The sequence below is a fragment of the Platalea leucorodia genome (assembly GCF_965183815.1).
Source record: "Platalea leucorodia genome assembly, chromosome: 16".
NCBI lineage: Eukaryota > Metazoa > Chordata > Aves > Pelecaniformes > Threskiornithidae > Platalea > Platalea leucorodia.
The window spans coordinates 4,258,253-4,281,639 of NC_138838.1; the positions used below are offsets into that span (position 1 = coordinate 4,258,253).

The 23,387-nt window shown below is 45.8% G+C and overlaps 1 protein-coding gene across 1 annotated transcript in view; it reads right to left on the minus strand.

Annotated features, from left to right (window-relative positions):
* Positions 1 to 2,161: 2,161 nt before the first annotated feature.
* The window catches only part of SPNS2 (SPNS lysolipid transporter 2, sphingosine-1-phosphate), a gene marked incomplete at its 5' end in the record, with an annotated part of 138,798 nt that continues 117,572 nt past the window's right edge, over positions 2,162 to 23,387 (minus strand). Inside the window, 3 exons of the mRNA XM_082327903.1 lie at positions 2,162 to 2,911; positions 4,794 to 4,840; positions 19,948 to 20,111. Of these exons, the coding sequence (XP_082184029.1) occupies positions 4,798 to 4,840; positions 19,948 to 20,111 (207 nt within the window). The 3' untranslated portion in view covers positions 2,162 to 2,911; positions 4,794 to 4,797. The remainder of the gene's footprint in view (positions 2,912 to 4,793; positions 4,841 to 19,947; positions 20,112 to 23,387) is intronic.

Sequence of the window (23,387 nt, forward strand, 5' to 3'; positions counted from 1 at the left end):
CCAGCTTCTGTTCGGTAATACATACGATTCGTGTCCAGACTTGATGTGCCTGTAATTGCCGTAATCTACAGATCCTTGATCTAAAAGCGAGCTGGTTTCCCTCCAATAAACCAAACACCTTTATGGAAGCACTAACTGAACAACTCTTCACAGCTAAACCAAGAAGCACTCAACGAGAAATGCAGCCTTTCGGCTCCCGGCCATTCAAATATGGACCATCAACGTGTAAAGGAGCGGCAGCGTCCGCAGGAGGTGGAAAGCCTGAGTTTCCCTTCTGTTCGTCTCCTCCGAGCTGTCACGGCTGCTGCTTTGGCTTCCCTCTCTTGGCCTGGAACGCGTGGGAGCAGGGATTCAGGGATCCCTTGGTCTGGAACTGCCACAGGTAGGACTCGCTTCTCCCTCCCTTGCTTGCTCCCTTCCCTCTTTCCTTGTTTGTTAAAAAGAAAGCTCGGCAAGTTCCTTCATATGCACAGAAGAGAAAGCTGGCCTCCTGTAACAGCGCCTGCTTCTCTACCAAGGACGGGGCTTGTCACTAACAAGGTGAGCTAGGGAAATTACAAAACACTTAAGTTCCCTTTTCATTGTTGACGCCTGAGAATTAAGTTTAAGGACAATTCCTAATCTCTGAACTTTAGGAGGAATGCTTCATTTTTTTGACAGTAAATGCTACAACAGAGAGCGCCTATCAGAAAAGCAATGTAGGAAATGTGGCTAATCTTCTTTGGTCTCTGAGATGAAATGACTGATTGTTAGGTTGCTTTTTGTTTCTTTTTAAACAGCTTAACGAGGCATTTCTTAACGGGAATCAGAAATTCATGTGCCTTTAAACCCAAGCATTAGGCTCCTAGACTACAGAGGCCGTATTTCCCCTACAAATGTAAATAGTGGCATGAGGTGGGAAATGAAGCATTGTTTCGGATTTGCTTTGCTTTATTATTTCTAGCACCCACTTGCTGTTCTCCAGAGGATGCCCAGGCACTCCAGGAAAATTTCTGGCTCTAGTTGTTTAGCCAAATCCTAAAGCTATCGTTAAGGTATTTTAGGTGACAGAGCAACCTTTGCAGGAGAGTCCTGTGGAGTCTGAGGAGGAGGAAAGGCTCCTGTTGTATCATTGTTGTAGGAGTCGCCCTCAGAACCCGTCTGCCGGGGCAGAGGCTGCCACGCAGTGAGTATTAACCAGTTCACTCCTAACTGGAATTACCGACCCTCTCTACTACCATGGTGTACTGCAGGTCCTAGCACGTCCTGGACGTGAATGGGAGATAAAACAGTACCTTCCTGTGTCTCTGAACAAACTTATGCCACAATCAGACAGCCAGCTTCCGGACTTCCCTCGCATCCAGTCCCGGTTTGGCGTTTCCCTTGCTGATTTAGTCCTACTTGCAGCCCAGCCACAGCCACTTGTTCAACATGAGTGAGGTGCATCCACCTGCTCCAGGTGTGTGCTAAGCTGGAGGGGAGTATCTGAACTGTGGGAGACACCTAAACAGAAAAAAGGGAGAGGGGAGTTCACTGGCCCAACGCCCTTCCTCTGGACGCCTGACTCTTCCTCCAGGGCCTGTGCTCACCTTCCTTCCCCACGCTGTTGCAGCGTCAAGCTGACGTAGCGTACATGTGGCTTGTGGAGGCCAAGCGCAGGACACAAGACTCTAGTGAAACGGCACTCTGACTGCTTTACAGACACACGCTTCTGCATTTGAGACTAACGCAGTTCAGACGCTGGCCTCCTATATTAAAGATCTCAAATGCATCTTCATAAAGATAAAGGTGACCAGCTGACACCCCAGTGAGAGCAGTCTGGGACTGTGCGTGGGTTGGGCATGCATTAAACCGAAGCGTTGTTGCAAAGGAGACAGCTACAGCGGAGTATCGGCCACCAGCTTTGAAAATACTGACAGAGGGAGAATTAGCATTGACGATACATGTAATGTGATATGCATGTAAACAAAGCACGATGTCACTGGCACAGCAGTATTGCACTACCAGGCCCTAGGTAAAGCAATTCAGCCAGATGGATTTTGGTATTTTAAAAACCTGTGAACCTCCTAGGTTCAGGGCTGAATTTAGCATATTGAGCAAACTCTAGAGCCCCTAGGTATTTCTGTCCAAAGTTGTTCTGGGCCTTTCTGTAACAACCACCAGCACACCCAGTGCAGTGAAACTCTCTCCTCTGTCTCATTGCTCCGCCTCAGGTGACAGGCAGTCATCCACTGGAAGTCTTCCTACGGTGCCCTTGCAGGGCCTGATACCAGGGCACTGAGACGAGGAGAGTTGTGGACGTTATTCATGTCTGGTATGGTTGCACAGGCAGCTCCAGATTTTAAATGTTTAAATAAAAACTGTTTATCTAAATATATATATATATCTATATCTATCTCTGTCATCTAATGTCTTCAGCAGAGATAAAGCATCTTATGACATATTTAAATAAAAAATAATAATCTGAATTGAGCCTTCAGTGTTAAGGAAAAGGTGATGTACAGAATAGGTCCCCAACTAGTGCAGTCTCTGGGTGTGGGAGTGCTGACAGAACAGCAGCATTCAATAGGACGTAAGTTGCCCTATAAACGATGCGGACTTCGTTGGCTACAAGTAAAATCATATACACGATCGACAGTCACTCACTTGGGTAGCACGCTGTGGGTCCAGTGGACAGTTGCTTTCGATGCTCAGAGGAACCTGTGAACGTCCTTATGCTCAAGAAGTATTCGTGTTCCAGGCTGCCCTGCTCATCTCCTGGTGCCTGACCCCGCAGGCTGGAGCGGTGTGATTGATTTGGTGCTGGATAACCCTTCCAGGGTGCTGTGGAGCTGAAGGATCCACTGGTTTCCAGTACGGAAGGGCTTCGAGCTTGAGATTGATGCGGCGGTGGTGGGAGCAGCAGTCCATGTGTCGTTTCCTTCACTGGCAACTGCAAACAGGGAAGAGAAGGTGGTGGTTGATGGAGTAGTCACGGGAATGGATTGGGAATGGTGAAGGCATGCAACCCAGCTTTGTGGCAGAGGCCAGCTAAGAGACCCCTTGCCTCCGTGCAAGTTGGAGGCTAGCAAAGCTTGACCAGTGTGGAGACAGCACTTTGGGCTGTACTGTGGGCTTTTGGAATTGGAAACACAAATACACTGTGATCCAGGCACAGTCTGCTTCAGGAGGTGACCCAGTAACAGGCTTAGGCTCCTGTCCGTGGTATTTAAGGGCACCGACCATGTCTTGTTTATGTCGGTTGTGTAGGTACAACTGTTCGTGATGGGGGTTGAAACAGCTCAGCGGATAACAGGGTTAATTTTTGCTAGACTGTTTTTAAGCCCATCAGTTTACTAAAGAAGACGGGGACTGCCTTTTGCCTTAAATTGTCATTTTTGGAACTGCTGTCCTTTGGAGAGCCCGGTTCAGGGTGCCAGTCCCCAGGAGCAGAGCTCAGTTACCAGTCTTGCTGCTCACAAAGCAGAGCAGACACTGGCTGTCTCCCAGCACGCTGGTGGTATACACTTGCTTTGAAAAGCAACATCAGCACATCTGTTGACTGTGAGACAGCACTTGTGCGTGCTGTGGCCTATCTACGGGGCCAGCAGCTTTCCTAGATGGTATGGAAAGGATAACCAGTTCTCTCGCCGCAGGATTTCCTGCGAGAGGTTCTGTGCTCCAGGCTGTGCAGGAAATTGCCCCGGCCTTAAAAATCAGTGACTGCTGGGTTACAGAAAAACTCCCTGTAACAATGGCCTGGTTTCTCTCAACCTGTATAAAACTGGATCAAAAGAGAAGAAAGTACAGTAAAAAACCTAGGTGTGCACAGGACCCAAGTGTCCAGTGTTCTGTAAGGCAAGTCTCAGCAACAGCACCCAATACTTTTTGAGGCTGTTGGGTTTTTTTGTTTGTTTGTTTTTAAAAAAACCAACTTTGTCTAAAAGCTACTGATAAACAATAATGTGTGAGGACACATCCAGCCCAGACTGCAAGGTACGGGCAGGCCTGTTATATCCTCAGCCTATACCAGAATATACTCCCCTCTGTGGAAATAACACATCTGCTGTACTAGAGATTGTATTAAATCTTTTCCCCCAAAAGGCCATTTTTAAGTGTGTTATTGAGTTCTGATTTTATGATTACTCTTTCAATGCATTTAATTTATGGGAAAGAAATCTCCTCTTCAAAAACTTGCTTTAATTAATTTTGGCTCCAGTAAAATGCTGGGAAGTGTTTATCAATCCTTGCAGCTCTCAGCTGCAATGCTGTGACTGTTGGTCAGTGATAAGAATAGCACGAACACAAGGGAGAAGAAAGGGCAGCAGGAGCAGGACTCTCCCCCTGGCTCGCGGCCGAGCCCTCAGCTTTGTCACCCTGGATCAGTGGTCGCAGCGGGGACAATCCTAGCAACAACGTGCAAGTTCGTATGCTGCCAGAAGCATTTTTCTGCAGAAAATTTGGAATATGCTAGGAATGGTCATTTGGTAGCAAGCAGATATCAGACCAAGAGCAATGCAGCAGCAGGTTTTATGAACGCAAGATAGGTTCAGGCAAAACCTAAGTTCTGGGCTCAGGCAATCACACCCACTGGTGGTCAAGTCCACAGGGGTTGCATGGCCTTATCGGCTCAAAGAAGGGAGCACCAGCTTTCTGGAAGCAACTCAATGCAACAAAGGACACTTGAGTTGACCCCTGGTTTCCCTCTTCTTGATTTGCTCCCATTTGGCTGTCTAAGGTTAACTTCTTACCAGTTTATAAGGAAAGAAATGGGTTGATAGGGGTTTTGGAGCGGATGGGTAGCTTGAAACCAGTTGCTGGTTTGGGTCACTTACCGTCTCAGACTTTGACAGAGGCTGGTGGCATCACAAGTTGATTCACCCTGGTGAAGGGAAAACAAGTGACATGTGAGAGCTGCAGTTAGCCAAGAAACAGGCTCCTAAAAACATACCAGCCTATTAAATCCAGGTTCCTGTTGCTTAACAGTTTCTAAAGAGATGGGACATTAATAACTGCCCTCCACAGTGGTATAAAGCTGAAACTTTTTCACGGTGGTGTCTGATAGCAATTCTGACAATAGCTGGAACATGCCAAGTAACACTGCTGACGCTAACTGACAAGGATTTAGGAAGGCCCCAAAGGTATTCAGACGTAGCAATTGTTTCCCTAAGCCAGTAACAAGACTGTTTATACAGTGGCTGTTGAATGGTGTCCTTCAGACTGACAGCGTAAATGTAAACAGTCACCACTGATAAAAATTAATTTAAAGAAAAAAAGTAGCTGTCTTTCAGTTTTCAGCTCCTGACGCCCTGCTGCTGTTCCAGACAACTGCTCCCAGGTGATGGATGGGGTCCAGCAGGGACTGCCGTGTTCTCGGCCACGCGCCGTCCTGCACCTCCTGCTACCGAGGGCGGCGAGGGGAACAGCTCCTGTTTGCCCTCTGGGTACCCAGGGAACGAGCAGCAAGAGTGTTACGAAGTTCATCCCTGAGACCTGCTCCTTCTCGTTGCAGTTTGTGCCCTGTGCAATTCAGCCTTCCTCGTAACAGGTCTCCTGCCGCAGCAGAGCCCCTCGCCCTCTCCCGCACTGCTGATGCCTTCCCGGAGCGCGGTTACTTAGGGACAGGAGCAATCTCCTTTGGTAGCGTTAGCACAGCAGGGCCTGCGGGGACTGTAAGAAAGACAAGTTGCCCTTGGACTCTAAGACCTTTGAGCCTTGCTTTCTATCTCGGATGCCTGCTGATGCCAGTGGGAACTCCTGGATTCTCAGTAACAACACTGGAAAACCCCCACCTCACCTGGGGACCTGGCTTGACGTTGCCACGTTTGAGTGCTGTTACCCAAATGCACTCTAGCTGTACTTGGCCTATAGGAGAAGAAATCTGAGTCACAAAGTAAGAGTCTTCTACCATTTCACTGTGCTAATTTAAAATAACAAATAAACTGAAACAGCGGTATTTTATACCGTAAAGTATTGCAGCAAGATTTTGCCATCACATTGCAAAGGCAGAGCTTCTTTCCCAATCAGTGAAAAGCTTGGGCAGGTTCAGAGGGCAGGTCACGGAAACCATCACTGCCTGAGGCCCTGCCAGCTAAGAACTTCTCATGAAACATCATTTTCCTTTGGAAAATGCTGATTCATTAAAACTCATCTGTGGTCCTTGACCAGACTTCATACCTGACCCAGGACGCTCTTTTTTACTGAAAAGGGATGATGCTGGATTCGGACACGTGTTCCGGGATAAAAATTAACCAGTGGTTAGGGGACACCTTCCAAGAAGTCTCTGCATCAGAAACGGGCCCGGTTTAGCCTCCAGCTCCTAACGTCACGCCAACCCCACAGAAAGCTTGTCTCCAAGATGCATAGAAGCCTCTGCGCCTTTTCTGCCTTTCAAGGCTAGAAAGCAAAATATTTTTGATGCAGGAGCTGACCCAAATTTCTTTGTGGAATTACCATTCTTGGTAACCCTACTGCCTTGGACATTACATTGTATTGAACATTGTAACTGTGCTTTAACTATCGGAATACAGCAGAGGGATAAAACACATTCCCTTGTAATGCTCCAGTCAGCGTCGGGAGTAGGATGTAAACTATGATAGGTTATGAAGCTACCACAGAATACTAAAACTCCAGATGTTTGAATGTGCCGTGATGTTGTTTGAAAGTCATATCCCCTAACGCGTAATTCATTCCACATTTGTACAGGATACAGAATATAGACAGAAAAAGTTAGTTTTGCCATTACTTTCTCTCGCACAGGGAACCCACCTGCATTGCTGACAGATGAACCATAAACACACACAAGACTTTCCTTCCTATATTACTTATAGTTCAGCCTCCTATGGGATAAAATGTACCTCCCACATCAGTACTTATGTTGTCCCCAAGTCATGGGAGTTACTCGTTCTTTGCATTTTAACACATTTCTCTCAACTTCTGCTTTATCTCTCTCTTACAGATGGGAACAGAGGCCTAGAGGGGCTAATCCTGACATGCGTTTAGAAGATTTCATGGGAAATTAGACCCCACATGACTTGAGAAGCTGCTGGGGAGAGAAGTGACTTTCAGGGATCGCAGAGGAAGCTAGCGGGCAGAAGAGGGAACTGAAATAGTCTCCCAAAGTTGGGACAGCGCAGTCTCCGTTCCCTCTGAAGCACTGTGTGGTAGACCGTGGTCCACTGGCTTCTGCACAGCCTGATTTTGGCGAGGCTCAGCTTACAGGTGGCAGCAGGTCAGCTGTGAATTTTTTTTTTTACTCAAAAAAGCTGCTAATAAATTTTAGAGTCTCTTAGGTGGTAAAATGTAGTACATGGACTTAAGCTAACAAGGCTTCAGAGCATCTAAATCCCTGTTTAAGTCCCACTTGCCTTTCTAATAACGATAATCCCACACTGAATAGATTGTCGCTTCCGATTTGGGGATATCTGCTGACTAAACATTGGTTCCTAAATTGTTCTATTTTCTCTGCAGTGTTTTCTCAAGATTGTGAATGTTTTCATTCCTTAAAGAGAGCGGGGTGGGAACCACTCTGTTATTTCCTGAGGGGGAGGAAACTTACCCAAATTGCCTTTCAAGAACAGAAGCTGTACAACTTTTTTAGTTGTTTTTACGGGCTCCTCCAGCAGTTAAAAATGTGGCTGACTCCTTCTAACCCCATCATTTCCTCCCCTGTCAAACCTAAATATTTCTCCTAGATGCTATCAAACCATTTCCATGTAGTGTGACAGCATCTATAATTCTGAAGTATTTATAAGACTGTCTGTTTAATATTAAACCACATGCTCTAGAGCTGTTAAATATTTATACTATGTAAAATGGATCTAATTTCACAGCACCTCAGCTGGTTAGAGAACTGCGTAAGAAAAAGAAGATGAATTTAAGGTAACAGATGAGTAGCCAGGATCTTTACAGGTCAGCTCTACCCTACTTTGTTTCGGGAATTGTGCAGAGATGATTCTCCAAACGCTCTGTCCCTTTCAGTCTCGCTGCTCACCAAGCCAGCAGATACTGGAGATTACAGTTTGTGGTACGGCCAGCACTGCCGTACAGCTCCCACCACAATCTGGGCCTTATGAGGCCTCTGAAGGAGCTTTTGCTGCCCACCTCCAAGCCAAGAACGCTCTGCTCCACCCTGTGCCAGCAAGAATAAAACCCAGAGCTCCCTTCTCAGCTGCATCTGCTCCAGCCGTTCAGGGGGAAGCTGTGAGCAGCAGCGGCGGGATATACGTCCCACTGACCTTCCATAAAATACAGGCTACCGAATGAGTGAGCTCCATGACTTTACCATCTCTGTTCGTGAGCTCAAACTCAAGCAAGTAAGGGGCTGCCAAGGAGGGCAGCTTGCAGGCCAGTGTGTGCGGCACCATCATGCACAAGACTCCAAGAGAAAGGCCGTGCATATATAAAGCTTTTGTGAATGCTGTCAACAGCAGTTAATGCGAAGTTTCATACATAACTTAAACAACACACACATTTCAGTATCCTATAGCTTTCCAAAAGCCCTGTTTTCTTGCTATCTAAACAAGTCAGGCTCTGGCTTTTGTAACAGAGAAGCATATTAGGAAATAATGTCCTAATTTTTACAGCCTGATGTACTTAACATCACTTAACTTTTACAACCAACCATAAAATGCTTCGGTGGGGTCCTTCTAGCCTGCAAATAATTCATTTTTTGACAAGCAAGAGCTCATTCAGCAGACAAGAGTGTTGGGGCTACAGGGGCAGCTAGACCCCTGTATTTAGCAGCAACCTCTGCCTGTGATTAAGGATCCTTCTCCCTCCTTCATTTCACCGGCGAGAATTCTGTGTTTCTGAACTACCGTGCAATATGCTATAAAGTGCCTGTTTGAAGCAGCGCTTTAGGAAGGGATACCAACATAACAGTCGCTAATGGCACCCTTCGGCAGATTCCTCCCTGCCTGAACTTTCTCGGATGCTGCTGGGGGGGCAGGCCTCTCCAAACGGCCTCCTGAACATGCTGAAATCAGGAATTTTAGGTGATGAAATGTTTACATGGACAGACATCCTTGAAAGGTAATGAGACTTTATGGCCTTAAATCTATGAAAAACAAATCTCTTTTTCAAATACAGCTAGCTAAAGGGTTTTTTTTTCGCATCAAAGCCTTAGAGCCAGCGACACACTCCACCTGTGTATCGGTGATGATTAGCAGCCCAGCCAGGTGCAGCATTCTGCAAATCCCGCTACTGAACCTCATCAGTGGCATTCAAACCTAATGTTGCTGTCTGAAACTGTGCAAGAAAAACAGAGGCTAAGGATTATAATTTTTGTAGCAGCACATCTGTATGACTTTCAGATGTAACAGTGAATTCTTTTCGACTGATAAATGAACACAGGAGGTTACTTGCACACGAGGTTGGCTCATGCTATTGCTATCGCTGTATTCCTGCAGATAACTGACAAAACAATTACGGAGTAGGAGAGCTGGGGCAGCCTTCCACGCTGGGTTTCTCGATCTTCAAATGCACACAAGCTCAGGTCCAACAGGTAAGTTAAGATCCTAGGGTAGAAGCAATACTGGCGCGGTGGTCTCCCTGGCGCTTACAAGAGGACAAGTGTAGTTGCAGCTGGAAGGAGGAAAGAGATCGCTAAGGCAGAGGAGCACAAAGTGGGCTTAGGCCCAGGCCAAGTCCTCTCTGCACAATGACCCCCTCCTGATTTACCAGCTGTGGTTCAGAAAGGGAGAAATGTCAGGAAAGTGTACGTTCCACATACTCACTCACTCCATCCACCACCTTGTTACTGCAGGGATCAATTGCCTTAAGCAAATCCTTGCTGAAGCCAATTGCCAACACACATTAACATTTTAGTAAACGAAGGAGGGAAGTGGACACAACTTTACAGACCACCCCACTCATATTTTCCACTGCTGTCTGCATACTGTCATCACCCTCACAAGCACAGTCAGCTTCAAGAGGATATAAAGCTTATTGCAGTTGGCCTGCCGGCAATACAAACAGGTACCGCAGGACCAGGAAACACCTTAAAAACCCAACCAACCACCCCTCATACGTTATCACACTTCATTCGTACTCTACGCAGACCCTGCTGCTTTGTCTCACCAATATTTCGCCACAGGGCGATTTATAGCTGCGTTTCACTGGGGTTTTGTCACATTTCCCTTGAGGGCTTTGAATCAGTCAAACTCCATTAAGTGCACAAAGTTTCATCTAGTAATGCACAATGGCAACAGGGCTTCGCTGAGTTCATGCAAAGATTTCTGCCCCTGAAACAAACCAGTCGTCCATGGCTATTCTGCTTTCTCTTGTTATTTTGCTCACTCCGGAAGCAAACTCAGCTGTCTTACCTACTGCAGAGCCCTCTCTCAGCTCGGCTCTCAGCCACACTAGTGAGTGTAACACACTGCTCCCAACAACGCCCCACCTTTTTGCCAGGCACTTTACAAAGAGCAAAACCAGCTGGCTGGAGACTCCAGTTCAAGTGTGTACCTTTTATGCCCTTCACTATGCAGAGTTTTTAACCAAGCAGTGCAGAATGTAAATATGTGGGCCATTACTGTCCTCCGGTAACTATCCAGAGTTGCCGTTCTCACCTGCGGTTGGAAGGAGCTGGCTGTGATTCCCCGCTCTACACCAGCGGTGTCCTGGGATGCTGAACAAACCGCTAGGTGCACTTGTGCCTCCATCTCCTCCCCAAAAATGGCTGCAGAACATTAAACCTTGGTACAACCTATTGCCTCCTGAGCAGGGTGTAAGATCAGCCAAATTAAGGACTGTTCCCAGAGAGCATGTCCTGTTTTAACTGAACTCAAGCTATTTTGATAGTTAAGTCAGTAACTTTGGGACAAGACAACCATGATTAACAACATGCATTACTGCAGGAAGTCAGTGCTTTGATTTAAAAGGCTCCTAGCATGCTGCAGCTGAGAACAGTAACTGGAAGTGAAGACACATGAAAGGTGAGCAATAATAATACATCAACCTAGAAAGATCCCAGTGAGTGGTACGGGGACAGGACTGGCACAGCTAAAAATAGTCTACGAACTGAGCTTCCTGAGGCATCACAACAGGTTCATCCAGCCTCCCAGGAACAGGGTCTGTTTGATGAAGCTGAGGTCAGTTTGCTAAAGGAAAAGGACACTAAGCAGATCGCTAACGAAATTTAACAAAGAATTGGGCGTAGGAGTAGCTTGCATTGGAGTAGGAAACCATTGCTTAATTTAGCGCTGCTGGCTGCTTATGCTCACTCACTTCTACCCAGCGAGGAAGCCTGGGGCTTGCGTAAATCTGGAGCACTGCAAAGCAAGGCTGAAACAGGAGTTGGTTGTGCGCAGCCTTGCTGGCGGCCACGGGCACAGAGCCGCCCTTCCCTCTGGCGATGGAAAGGGTGGATCCGTCTGTACAGAGCAGCAGCTCTCGTGGAGACGGCGCGACGGGAGCTTCGTGCTGGTGGTGGCAGGTGCTCCGCCAGCTGCACTAAAGAAATGAATTGGCTTAAATCCCCTTTTCTTCCTGCGCGTCAGTAGGTTTAGTGAACAGAATATGGTAATCATGTACAGCAAATACATTTTTTTCTCTCTATTCGGTACGGCCCCTTAAAGCTGCGCAGACTCTGTTAGTATTTTCCATCTGTTCATTTAATCTAGGTGCTGAGCATATTTGCCTCCAGAGGAAGAAACGTAGGTCAGCTTCTAGTTTTCCTCTTTTGCAGATCTTGACAGAGAACAAAACTGGCATAAAGGAAAAATCAATAACCTTTCCTTCTATTTTTCCAGGCAGCTGCAACAGCACAGATGTGAAGACGAGCGGTTAACAGCACTCATTAGGTACCAAGGACTTGGATGGAAATGAACTCCAGAGACAAGCCTGCCTTACTGCCCTGCGCTGGTACGCTCATGTGGAGCCCTGGAGTCAGTGAAGATGTGGGTCTCTGAAGCTCTCAAAACTTTGTGCCTGAGTCCGTCCCTCTGTGTCTAATTCTGCTGATTTTTAGTGCCACGGAAGATGTGGGTAACATCATACTCTCGTCCACTGAAATAATGGAGGAAAGAAGAAGTGGAGGGTCTTGCTTTTTTCTTGGCATGAGTGAATGGGAAAGGGGATAAAACATGATATAAAAAGCAGGTATGATCTAATAAAATCTTTACAGGATTTTCTGTTTCGAGCTTCCTGATGCTACTTGATTAGAAACATACTTACCCTCCAAAATAACTGCCTCATGATACAGCTCTTTTCACCAACCTCTAAGCTACCAGGTATGGGGAACCCTCCTTCTGTTTTGCTCCGCTGTAAGTCTGGGCAAGCCCTGCCTGGCACGTGGTAGTGGTTGGGCAGCAACTTCAGGAATGAGCAAGCCAGAGCAGTTAAGACACTCCTTATTAGAAGCACTGGAAGTAATACTCCAATGGTTTTGTCCCCGTTTCACTAAAAGATGCCATTCAGGCCGAGGACCCAACCACAAGTAAACGACTCTAACACATCTACAATCACAGCTTGCTGAAAATCTGCCTTGCAGATTTCTCCACATGAAGAGGTCATCTCCTGTTGATAAAAGGCAATACCTTCATAATATGCTCTGTGACCGTGACAGGCTTCAGCAAACAGACTAGCAGGGCTGAATTTTTCATGATTTGTTCTATTTCCTTGTGTCAGAAAGGGTTTCTGGCTTGGAAGGCTACCTTCTGTTCATTGCTCCAGTCACCTGCCTGGGATCTGATCAGATTTCGTATCTGTGCCAGGACAGCCTTAGCAAAGAAACTGTCTTAGCGTGAGTTTAAAATATCCTCCTGCGTGATAAAGTCCCTGCATGCCAAGAACTGTCCTTTGCGATGACAATGCAAATTGGCATATTGAATCCATTGTAAGCATATGGTTAAAGTGCCCCTTGCACCTTGTGGGCAAGTACTTTTAATCCTGTTTTACTGCTGATGAGCATTTTAGGGACAGCATCTGACTTCTTGAAGGTCGCAGCAGAGAATCAGTAGCCAAGACAGCAGTAGGACTCCAAGTAGTTCTTGATCTGGTGCTCTTCTTGGACAAGTAAGCTTTGCCTTCCTATAACTTCAGGCACATGGAGAAATTCCATCCTTGCTGTAGAACCGCACTTACGTAGCTAGGAATAGTCTAGGAATATTGTTTTCCTTTCTCCATGGCACAGATTAACCTCAAAAAGGCAGTATATGTGCGGAATTGATGGGCTTGGAGAACCATGAAGTTCTGCCTGCAGCCTCTTCTGCAGCTTGCAGTTAGCAAGAGCTACGCCGACACCAGCTGGCTCGGTCCCTCTGCCTGTACTTAAGCAAAGCTCCCGCTGCCAACAATTACCTTGAACAGCATATTTCAGGTGCCGTGAGCACTTTGGGTAAGGACCACAACTGAGCTCAAAATGTCTGTGAACGACCAAACTGACCTTTGACATCTTCCTACCTAACCTGCAGGAAATCCGCACTAAAGCAACAGAACAAAACAGTATTTTTTCTATATGAGACCATATTTTCCATCTGCATGGAACCAGCAGCTCCCAACTGAAGAAGCAAACCAGCATTTAAAACTCAGCCAGTCCCAAGCCATTACATTCTTACATCTGCTAGCTCCATTTATGGAGTTACAAACATGGCTAGTAAACAGGGGAGAAAAAAACAGCTTTGCAAGCAGACTTTTTCCAGCAATAGTAAAACTACTTACATTTTCACCACCTCTTCCCTTCACATTCCCAAGCCTTTGATTCCATATAAACCATCTAATAGTCTAACCTTATTCCATCTGCGGTCTATGCGTCTTTATCATGCCACTCTCAGATATCCAGAACACACTCCTTGCCTCTCTTCTTCCATCATCACAGATCCTCTGCACCCTAATCTGGACTTTTTGCTGTAAATTCACATGCCTTCAAAGACCAAGGACATCTTATCTGGCTAAAAAAGCATTGTGAGTTTACCTCACTGTAGGAAATGTTTAATTATTGGTCTTCTTTTGTAAAGTAAAAAAACAAACAAAGCAATCATATTATTCCCCCTAAATAGCTGAATATCAGCAGTGAGTGAACTGTTCCTCAAATATCCCCTTATGGGAGCTGTTTGATAAAATCCACTTGCTGGCCCTGAAATCCTCAAATTCAAACTCTGCTTCAATGCTGCACTGAGATGTCTCTCTACAGTAAGTGTCCAGCCTCTTTAAAATAACCCTCGCAATACATCTTAAAATATTTCATAGAAGAAATACTCTTTTTACTAATGCAAACTGCCAGAATGGAACATGCTGTGCATCATTCTAGTGTGCCAGTTTAATACCTGTGACACTATTAATGGAGGGGACCCTGTCCTTTGCTGGCAACAACATGAGGTCATTTGATGGGTCCTTTCTGTCTCTAACTGCTGCCACAGAAAAATCAGAGAAAAAGAGGGTTGACAACTCTGCGAGTCCTTTCCCTGCCCCACATAATAGAATCTGCAAAGCACAAATAAGGTCAGACACTTTCAAATTGCTGCAAAAGGAGAACTGGGAGATCATTTTATATCTAGTTCTAGAAAAGGCTAAAAATAAGCCTGATGTGAGGCAGAAGACAGAGCCTGAAAATGGATTATTCTCATTTCTCTTGTAATGTAATTTGCAGATGTGCCATGTTTAAGACAGCAGAAAAGGTGTATGGACTAGGGATTGTTCTTTTTGTGGCTTGCACTATCTAGTCTGTAATGAGTATTTTCTTTCTAGTGTTTGTACCCACCACTTTTAAAATGAAATCTTAATCAACCCTGCTACTTAGCAAGAGTTTCCACACCTGATCAAAGGTGTTAAGAGTAATTTTTTTTTTTCTTATTAAATGTTAAATTTTAATTTTAGGAGAGAAGAAAAACCTTCTAGGGCTGTTTAACTAACCTGATTCTTGCCATATAAACGAATGGGTGAACCATTTCTGCTTGCAGGTCTCTCTGAAGTGCTGAGTGGTAGCAAGTTAAATACTTAAATTCTTTTGTTCTGACCAGCTGCATCAGTGCAGCTATTTATTCCTGTTTGCGTCTGCACCAGGGATACACACTGCAGTTGCATCCTGCTGCCTGATCTGCATTGCTGTATCTTCGGCGAAAATATCCAGCGTATATCATGCAGGATGCAGAGAGGGACTGAAATATCCATCCAGTGCATCTTTCTGTACCTCTGAAAGGATATGGGGGAAAAAACAGAAAATCTCATGCTTCCAGGTATAAAATCAGGGATTAAATAAAAAAATGATTAAAAATAAAAATCCTTTGAGGGATCGAGTATTCTACACCTGCACAGGATGGTGTTTCTCAGGAAAAATCTAGGTGAGTTTGGGTTTTCCCAGAGCAACAACTGGGAGCGGCCATTGTTGGAGACCGGACCGCAGAATCTCCAGGTGCAGAGCATCGGTGGTCCTGCAGGCCTGCGCCCCTGCAGAGGCCGAGGATCATCGCTCAGCAAAGCCTCAGATGCTTAACACTCACGCTGACTGCCCAGGAAAGAATCATGCTACGCGCTAATTACATTACAGTGATTTATATCACCAGGCACCCAAAAGTTGTCACAGCCTGGGGAAAGGACCTTTTTTTTTTTTTTTTTCCTTTTCATAATAAAACCAGTACATTCTTCCCAATTCCTGGTGAAGCCATTGCTTCTAATGAGTACCTATGTAGGCATTTCTTCTGCAGCTCTCTAGGGTGAAGCTTTGTTTTTTTCAAGCTATCTGCATTCTGAGCGAGAAAGAGGACACAGACAGACCACAGAGGCAATTCTCAGCAGCGCTGAGTTTTTACATCCAACAAGTGAAGTACCTGAAGTACTTCTGACCTCTGAAAGTTGCCTTCTGGCTGGTATCTGCCAGGGCTGCACAGGTATCGGTGATGGAGCTAGGGAATAAAAGGAAGGTCATCAGCTTTCTGATGCATTTCTGTAGGGCTCTGCCATGGCAAGATACTGTACTTGTACGTAGTGTCTTCCAGAGGATGTCAAAGTATAGCTCGGGTCTCACAAATTGTCATCAAGCAGGTAAGAGAAATACAGTACAGAGTGCAGTCATGTTTGGAAATCAAAGATGACTGCTTTAACCCTCCACTGCAGTGCTACAGAACAGGAAAGGAACAACAATACAGCCACGCAAAATCACAGCAGGAATTGTAGTTGAGTGGTTTAAAAAAAGAACTGAAGTATTTGTTATTCCTAGTGCATAAGAGCTCTTACAGAAACCATTCTTAACCATTTTCCCTCTCTTATCACTTTGAAAGGGTGGGATTAAATTTGTGTTATAAAAATTGCACCAAAAATGATTGGATTGTATTACAGAGTGATGTACTGTATCATGTTCTCTGCTAGTCCTAAATTTACTAAAAGCCTCTTTGAGCTGTCAGACTTCTGAAGCAGTATGAAAATAGTTTTAAAAGAATTGTGATTTAAAAAAAAAAGGATTGCTGTATAAAGAAATTTTCCTCATGAGTGTTTCTGTGAGAGGGGAAGCCTTATTGACTGGAATTCCTGTGCTAAAAAAGTAATCTACAAAATATGCTAGGAATTGTGGCAGTGATAAAAGTAGTGTAAAAAAGTCACGAGGCACTGAAAGCTTGGAAATTCTGTTTTTGAAAGGAAGCGTGGTGGAAATGGGAGGAAGCTTTACAGGAAAGAGAGCTTGCTATCCTGATACTCTGTCCTGCCTGGAAGAAGAAATTATCTCTAAGCAAACGCCCAGAGACCAGTACACAAAGGAACAAACAAACGAAAAAATCCCAGCAATAAAACCCTGAACTGCTTTTCACAGAAGCATGGAAATTAAAGCAGGGAAAGCTGGATTTCCATAGGCAGAGCCGCAGAGAGCGGCGTTACACTTCTTTGCTTCCATATTAGTTCATTAGAGAGGTCCGTGACATCTGGCCTGTGAGCCCTGACCCTACTGGTGATGAATGGGTTTAATCTCTGGCGTGTGACACCAGCGCTCGTGATTCCTGCAGGTTAATTGATTTCTTTTGGCAAAGCACATTTCCAAGTCCTGTTGTCTGAGCAGCATGACTGACTGCAGAGGGAAAACAAGGCATCTTGGAAAAGAAATTCTCCCGTACCCAGCAGGTAATAGGTAGGATATGAGGGAGGACTGGCCAGGCAGAAAGCTATCCTTGCCAAAGGTGGGCAATGCCAAGTGCAGATGGCCTGTCGGATAGGTGGGAGCTGGACGTCGGATTGGGAGTCCAGCATGGAGTTTTAAACTGCTGATAGCAAAATGCTCTGTTGTCTTCTCTCTCACAGGCAAGCGTGCAGCTAATAACAAACAAATCCTCCCCCATCAATTCTTCCGAGGAGACCACTGAACCTGTCGGCAACGGCAGGCGGGACCCAGGCGGCAGCGCAGGCACCGCTGCACGTGGCAGGGAGAGAAGCCTTACTCCGCAGTTGCCAACCTTATGAAAGATACTGTCTTACTGTTCAGTAATGTGTTAAACCTGAAATAAGCGGCACTCTCCAGGAATCCGACTGTAGGGTGCCAGGCTATTTTTACCATGGGAGTGGGCATATTCCAGAAACAGTGCAGTAGGAGTCATTTGAGAGAAATTATTTTGTTAACCATTATTTATGACAACAGTTCTCCCTCTGTATCTGAGCCAGTGTGTAACACAAAGGATCTGTGGCTGAATAATATAAAATTCCTAAACAAATGTAAATTGGACAGACCAGGAACGGGAAGGATGCTGAAAGAGAGAGAGCAACAAAACCAGGTCTGAAGGCTGTTTCTTCAAAAAGTGGACCAGTGACTGGTTGGGAAGCTGGTATGCTGGTATGTGAACAGAGTACAACCCAATCTGCTCAGGCTAGGCAGCAACAGACAGAAATAAACACTTCTATGCAGGAGAAAGCAGAGCTGTGGGATGTGATCTACTGTGGTGCAACACTACTGCAAAGCTGGTGTTTTGGTGCACTGTAAAACAACCCTGTAAAACACACCAGCACTGGCACCCAAGCAGAGTCAACCAGTTAGCGACCAGCCCGTGACCTGCAGTGCCTGCTGAGAAAGCCCTCTCCCTCGAGAGCTCCGCTGGAGCTGCGATACCGGTGGGATACCACAGTGCATTGCCCAGTACAAAGGTCCAGGTGGGGTCCGACATGCTGATAAAGATGGGAGTCACCCAGAATTCATCAGTACCCGAATACTGAAATCCTCCTTCAGCACCTGAGATGCCATCATGGCACGCTGGCAACAGACGTGGTGCAAAGGGACACGTGTCCCCACTGTAATTATAAGTAAGCGGAACGAGCGCTGTCCCCTCTGAATACAGTGAAGACAAAACACCGAAGTTTTCCTAGAAACAAAGAGCTGGGAGCCCTGAGCGACGGCTGACGCTGTGGCTACACAAGGGGGATCTCATCTGCTGCACTGCATCGCTACCCTGTCACCAAATGGAACTTTTGGCTCCTTGCAGCAAAAAAAGCCACCCTGAGCACCTAGAAACTTATGTTCATCTTGCCACGTCCCCAGGTGATCACCACTTAGACTTGCCTGTACAGCTTATGTACACAATCGCAGCAATAGGACTGGAAGGCAGCCAGAGAGCAGTTCCCACCTTCCCGCCTCAAGACCGAGCCAGGGAGGCCTTCAGAAACACAGGACAGCTTTCATGTCCTCTCCAAATAATCTGCTGTAGCATTTATCTCTTTTTTCTCTTCAGAAGTTCTTCCTAACATCTAATTTCCAATTTCACTTCTTGCAATTTAAAGCCCTTCTATGCAGATAACAAATCAGGCACACATCAGTCGTGTCACATCTCCAAAGCCACACTGAAGTTCAGCTGTGCAGGACTTAACCTCCTTACAAGATACACGATGAGGGCTTGTTTTTACCACAATGTTTAAACATCCCATTATAGGGGAAATATATATATCTAAAGGCACCAGGAGGCAGAAAACCTTTCTGTTCTCTGGTATTTGTGCGTGTTAGGAAAAGGAAGGCGGAACTGCTCTTACGGGGCCACAGCACCATCTGTGGCACTGCTTCCAAAACTTGCATCCATCTGACATGATGGTGTGAGCCAGAAAGTATCACCCAAACTGTTCACGTGCTTATGTCAACCTCCAAACACCTTATTTTCCTTGTGGTTGTACCATGTCTAGTGACAGTGATACGCCAGGGCCCTTCTCCTTAAGGTACAGCAAGGTATACTCTGCTCTCCTTGTCTGCAGAATTACGACAGGCTGTTAATGTCTGCATTGTATGTCTGCACATCTCCCAGTCTCCCAGTGGGAGAAAGGCAAAGGCAACTTATAGGCAACACCAGACTAGTCACCTACCCACATATTCAGCATGACATTATACATAGATACTCTTATTTTTCGACAATTATGAGAAAGAGACTAACCCCAGAAGTTTGTATGTCATGTGGAAGCGTCTTCTGAATTACTGTAGTTGCCAACCGTGAGGTGGTCCGAATCGGTTTCTTTACTGAAAAACAGTAGCTTTTTTTTTACAAGCTGCAATAAGGGACTAGGAAAGACTATCTTTAATACAGCGACCCTTGAGCATTTATGTCCCCACATACACAGCTTGCTTCCTTCTTGCCTGATGTTCCTGTGTATTGGAGGTAGTCAGCAGGGCACAGGGGGCTGAGACGGGACTGTGGGCTCAAAGTTGACCACCAAGTTCTGTAAAGTCTCTCTTGCTCTTCACCTAGCAGTCCACTGGTTCCAGCACAGAGCAGCCCCTCACCACAGACGGCCCGGGCTGTGGCATGCTCACGCAAGGGTAAAAGGGGCCTGTGATCTCAAATACTGTGCTCCCCTCCAGGCCGTACAGCCAACAACTGAGATCCACCAGGGCAGAAGCGTGTGAAGGATGCCCAGCCAGCATGACCCAAGCCCCTGTGCTTCGTGCAGCCTCATGCACTCTGCTGAGCTGAGGGTCTTGACACACAACCCAACACATCCTTCACCGGGAAGGATCAAGGAAAGAGTACAAGCATAACATTCAAGACAGAAAACAGGCTTCGGTACCTCCCCATTTGCAATTGCCAGGTTACTCACTGTTGTTCAGCTTTGGCTCGGTCACTTAGGAAGAAGAGGGCTGTGGCCAGGAAAAACATCCCTCCTAGGACAACGACAAACGGGCAGAGCATGAGTGCATACCCCAAGCTGAGGAACTCCCAGACTGGGGACTCCTTCGTACTTTGTCGTATCAGGTCTGAGATCTAGGAGAGAAGAGCAAAAAGAATTAGTCACTTAGATGAAAAAGACACACGATAATGGTGAAAAGAACACGATTCCCTAAACAACTGCCCACTAAACATGTGCATGACGTTTAAAATAGAACAGTGGGTTCAGGAAAGGCTGAATGTCCTTTGCACACTTCAGCCTTCTACATGCCACTCTGGAGCCTGGGCAACTTATGCTGTGAGCGGCTCAGCAGGGGCTCTTCTCTCCCTGTCGCTCTCCTGGCCTGGGCTGTTATTCATCCCACAGTGCCTTCGTCTTCTCCCTGGCTGCTTCAGTGACTGAATGTGCGGGTGTCTAACCTCGCTGTACTGACCAAGCCTCCTGGGGCCGCACCGGCATTGCTTGGTGGGTGATGGAGAGATCAATCTTCTCCAATTTCTATCAAGCCCTGCTTACTCCTACACCTTGCCTACCTTTCGGCAAAAGGAGGTATTAAATTCCATTTCTGTGTGTTGAGTGGGAAGGGGGAAATGGTTTTCACAGAACAAAAAACCAGAGATCCCATCTGCTTTTCAGAAACAGAACCCTAATATGGTTTTATCCTTGTGTCAGGTACAGTACTTGTTCCCTCTTCTATCCTCCTGAGCTTGCTGCGCTTTGAAGTGTAATTGTGCGCAAGATGTGGCTCTGCCCCCCTGCTCAGACAAGGTCTGTCGCACAGGGGCTGCGCTCGCACCGAAGAACCATGCACCACCAAGTTCATGGGCTAAGGCAACCTGCATCTACCGACAGCCGAAAAGCATAATTATATGAAAGGGAACACAAGGTTGCGCTTACACGAAGGAGCAGTGACATGCAATGGCAGTACTTAGTTCATTATGAAAAGCTTTTGCTAAAACTCAGTAATATTTAATGACTGTCTGTAGCTAAAACAATCCCGTTTTAATATTTACTGTCCAGCAAACAACTTTACTCTCCATAAATCCAACAGAGCGGTAGCAGCAGTAGGGATGAGTCTCAAGGCATTGGGTATTTAAATGTCCAGCTCTGTTTTTATCTGTGACCTTTTGTTGAGGCAGAAATACTAGTTTATACCAAAAGACTGCAGGGAATTTGCAGCATAAAATCCTACTGCTGTGCACACACGCAAATCGGTTCCAGAAATAGTCAAAGCTTGTGCAGCAACTTCTAAACTGCTACGTTACTGCTAATGAAAAAGGTGGCGTCAGACACAAACTACAAGCAAAATCCAACATTCAAGGCTTAAATCTAAAGGGACTTGAAAATCAAGTTAGGAAATGTTACACGCAGGAGAAATCACCAACTCACAGCCCTGCAGCCGACTGTAGCGACCTGGAAGGTAAACGTATGCGAAGAGATGCCCCAGCAGAGGCCAAGCACAGCAGAAGGTGACAGAAAGGTGACACTCGTGGGGACTCAAACGAACAGGTCGCAACGCCTGCTTTAGCAGGGAGACTCTGGAGCATTGGGGGTCTCAGTGCCTTAATATCCGTCTGACAGCTCAGCCTGGCTCCTGCTCGAGTGAAGGAAAGGAGGAGCGGCCAGCCTGATGCTGGAGGTGGAACCGCGGCACACAGAAGAGCAGGGGACTGTCTGTCAGGACGGAGCGTTCGCAAGTAGAGGGGAGTGAATAAACACTGGAAGAGTGTATCTACAGAAAGAATTGAAGGGGTTTAGCCAGACTTCTCTGTTTCATTCCCTGCCCTAGAAAGGAGGAGGAGAAAATTTCAGTGCTTGGGATATAGCTAAGGAAGTGTTCCTGTCCTCTCAAAGAGGACTTTATTCACAGTGTATAACACACACAAGGAAAAACAGGATTGTTACGAACAAGTCTCGTGAGAATTGATGGTTAAAAAAGCCCTTAGACTGAAGGCAAATAACAGTGGCTATTAGTCTGAAAGACTTATTAAAAAATAGCAACAAGACTTGAATGTGTAAAGAACGCACTCAGAGGAAATTAGCAGAACATGCACTGCACCCAGAAGGCAGGGATGTCAGCTGGTAATTTGCTCCCTCTTGTATCCAGACACCTTAATTCCCAACATTTCCCTTACTCTTCATTATGAACCAAAATTTGGCATTCGATCAGCCTCTCTGTGTGCGATAGCCAGAATTGAGGCTATTCTAAAATAGAAATTTAGAAATTCTAAACCACTTTTCATTTTTGGGAATGGATACAATTATCCTCCAAAAGGACCAGACAATAAATCACTTGACAAATTGATATGATAAATCAGCAGCAGAGGATGAAAAGGCAGGCATGTGCTCCCAATTGCTTTCTCTTATGGATGACATGACATTCTAAGCTAAAACCAGATTAGAAAATGTAAAGTCTCCTACAAATAAAACTCCCAATGCAGCCTGCCCCACACCTTCCCATCTAAGACATCATGTTGACCTTTTATACCAACAAATCATGTTAATATTGAATCTGCTACCTTTTTCATTTTTAACCCAACATATTGTTTAAGTGCACGTTTTAGAAAAAGCAGTGTTTCCTCCCATCCAAGGTATAATTCTTCCCACCAAGCCAGCGGGGCTTTCTCATCTACGTTTCATATAATCCCTTCACCCATGTCTGCATCTCTTAACTCTAGAACTTTATCAGGGCCCACGCGTATGTTTTTGCTGTTAACTTACAGCCACTATTCCCTGTTGTTTTCTTCCACTCAGTTACAAGCCACCTGCTAAGACTGGAACTTTGGCATCTCCTCTCAAGAGGACACAGGACATAATTACAGACTTGGGCTCCAAGAACGACATGCTGTCTGCCAAATGGTCTGCTCTGTATTGCCAATTTTTGGTTTTCCAGACTCCTGGCAATGATAGCATCCTGAGTTGTCTAACTATGATTTGGCAAGACCCAATCTAGCATCATATTCGGTGTCTTCTCTCTATCACGAGTAAGAAAAAGTGGGGGTTGCAAGCACAGCCAGTGCCAGTTCTTCAGCACGGAGTCAGGTGTGGGATTCCCTTCTTTGTTCTGCCAATTGGTAGGTGGCAAAAAACTTCAAAACATTTACCCAAAACGCAGGGGTGGAAAATCAGTAAGGAAGTTCTGCTGCTGCTTTGCAGTCTAATCAGAAGTCTTTGATAACATCCTAACTATGAAAGTTCACATCTTCTTTTCCCTCACTGTGTAACATAAATCCGAGACCAAGAGGAATGACTTTGCTAAATAAACTTCAGCTTGTGGCATTTTTACAACAGAATACAAATGGCATGTGTTCAGCCGGTGGCGGCCAACTGGATGGAGTCCAGCTAGAGAAAATGCCCGCTTGCTGGAGAAC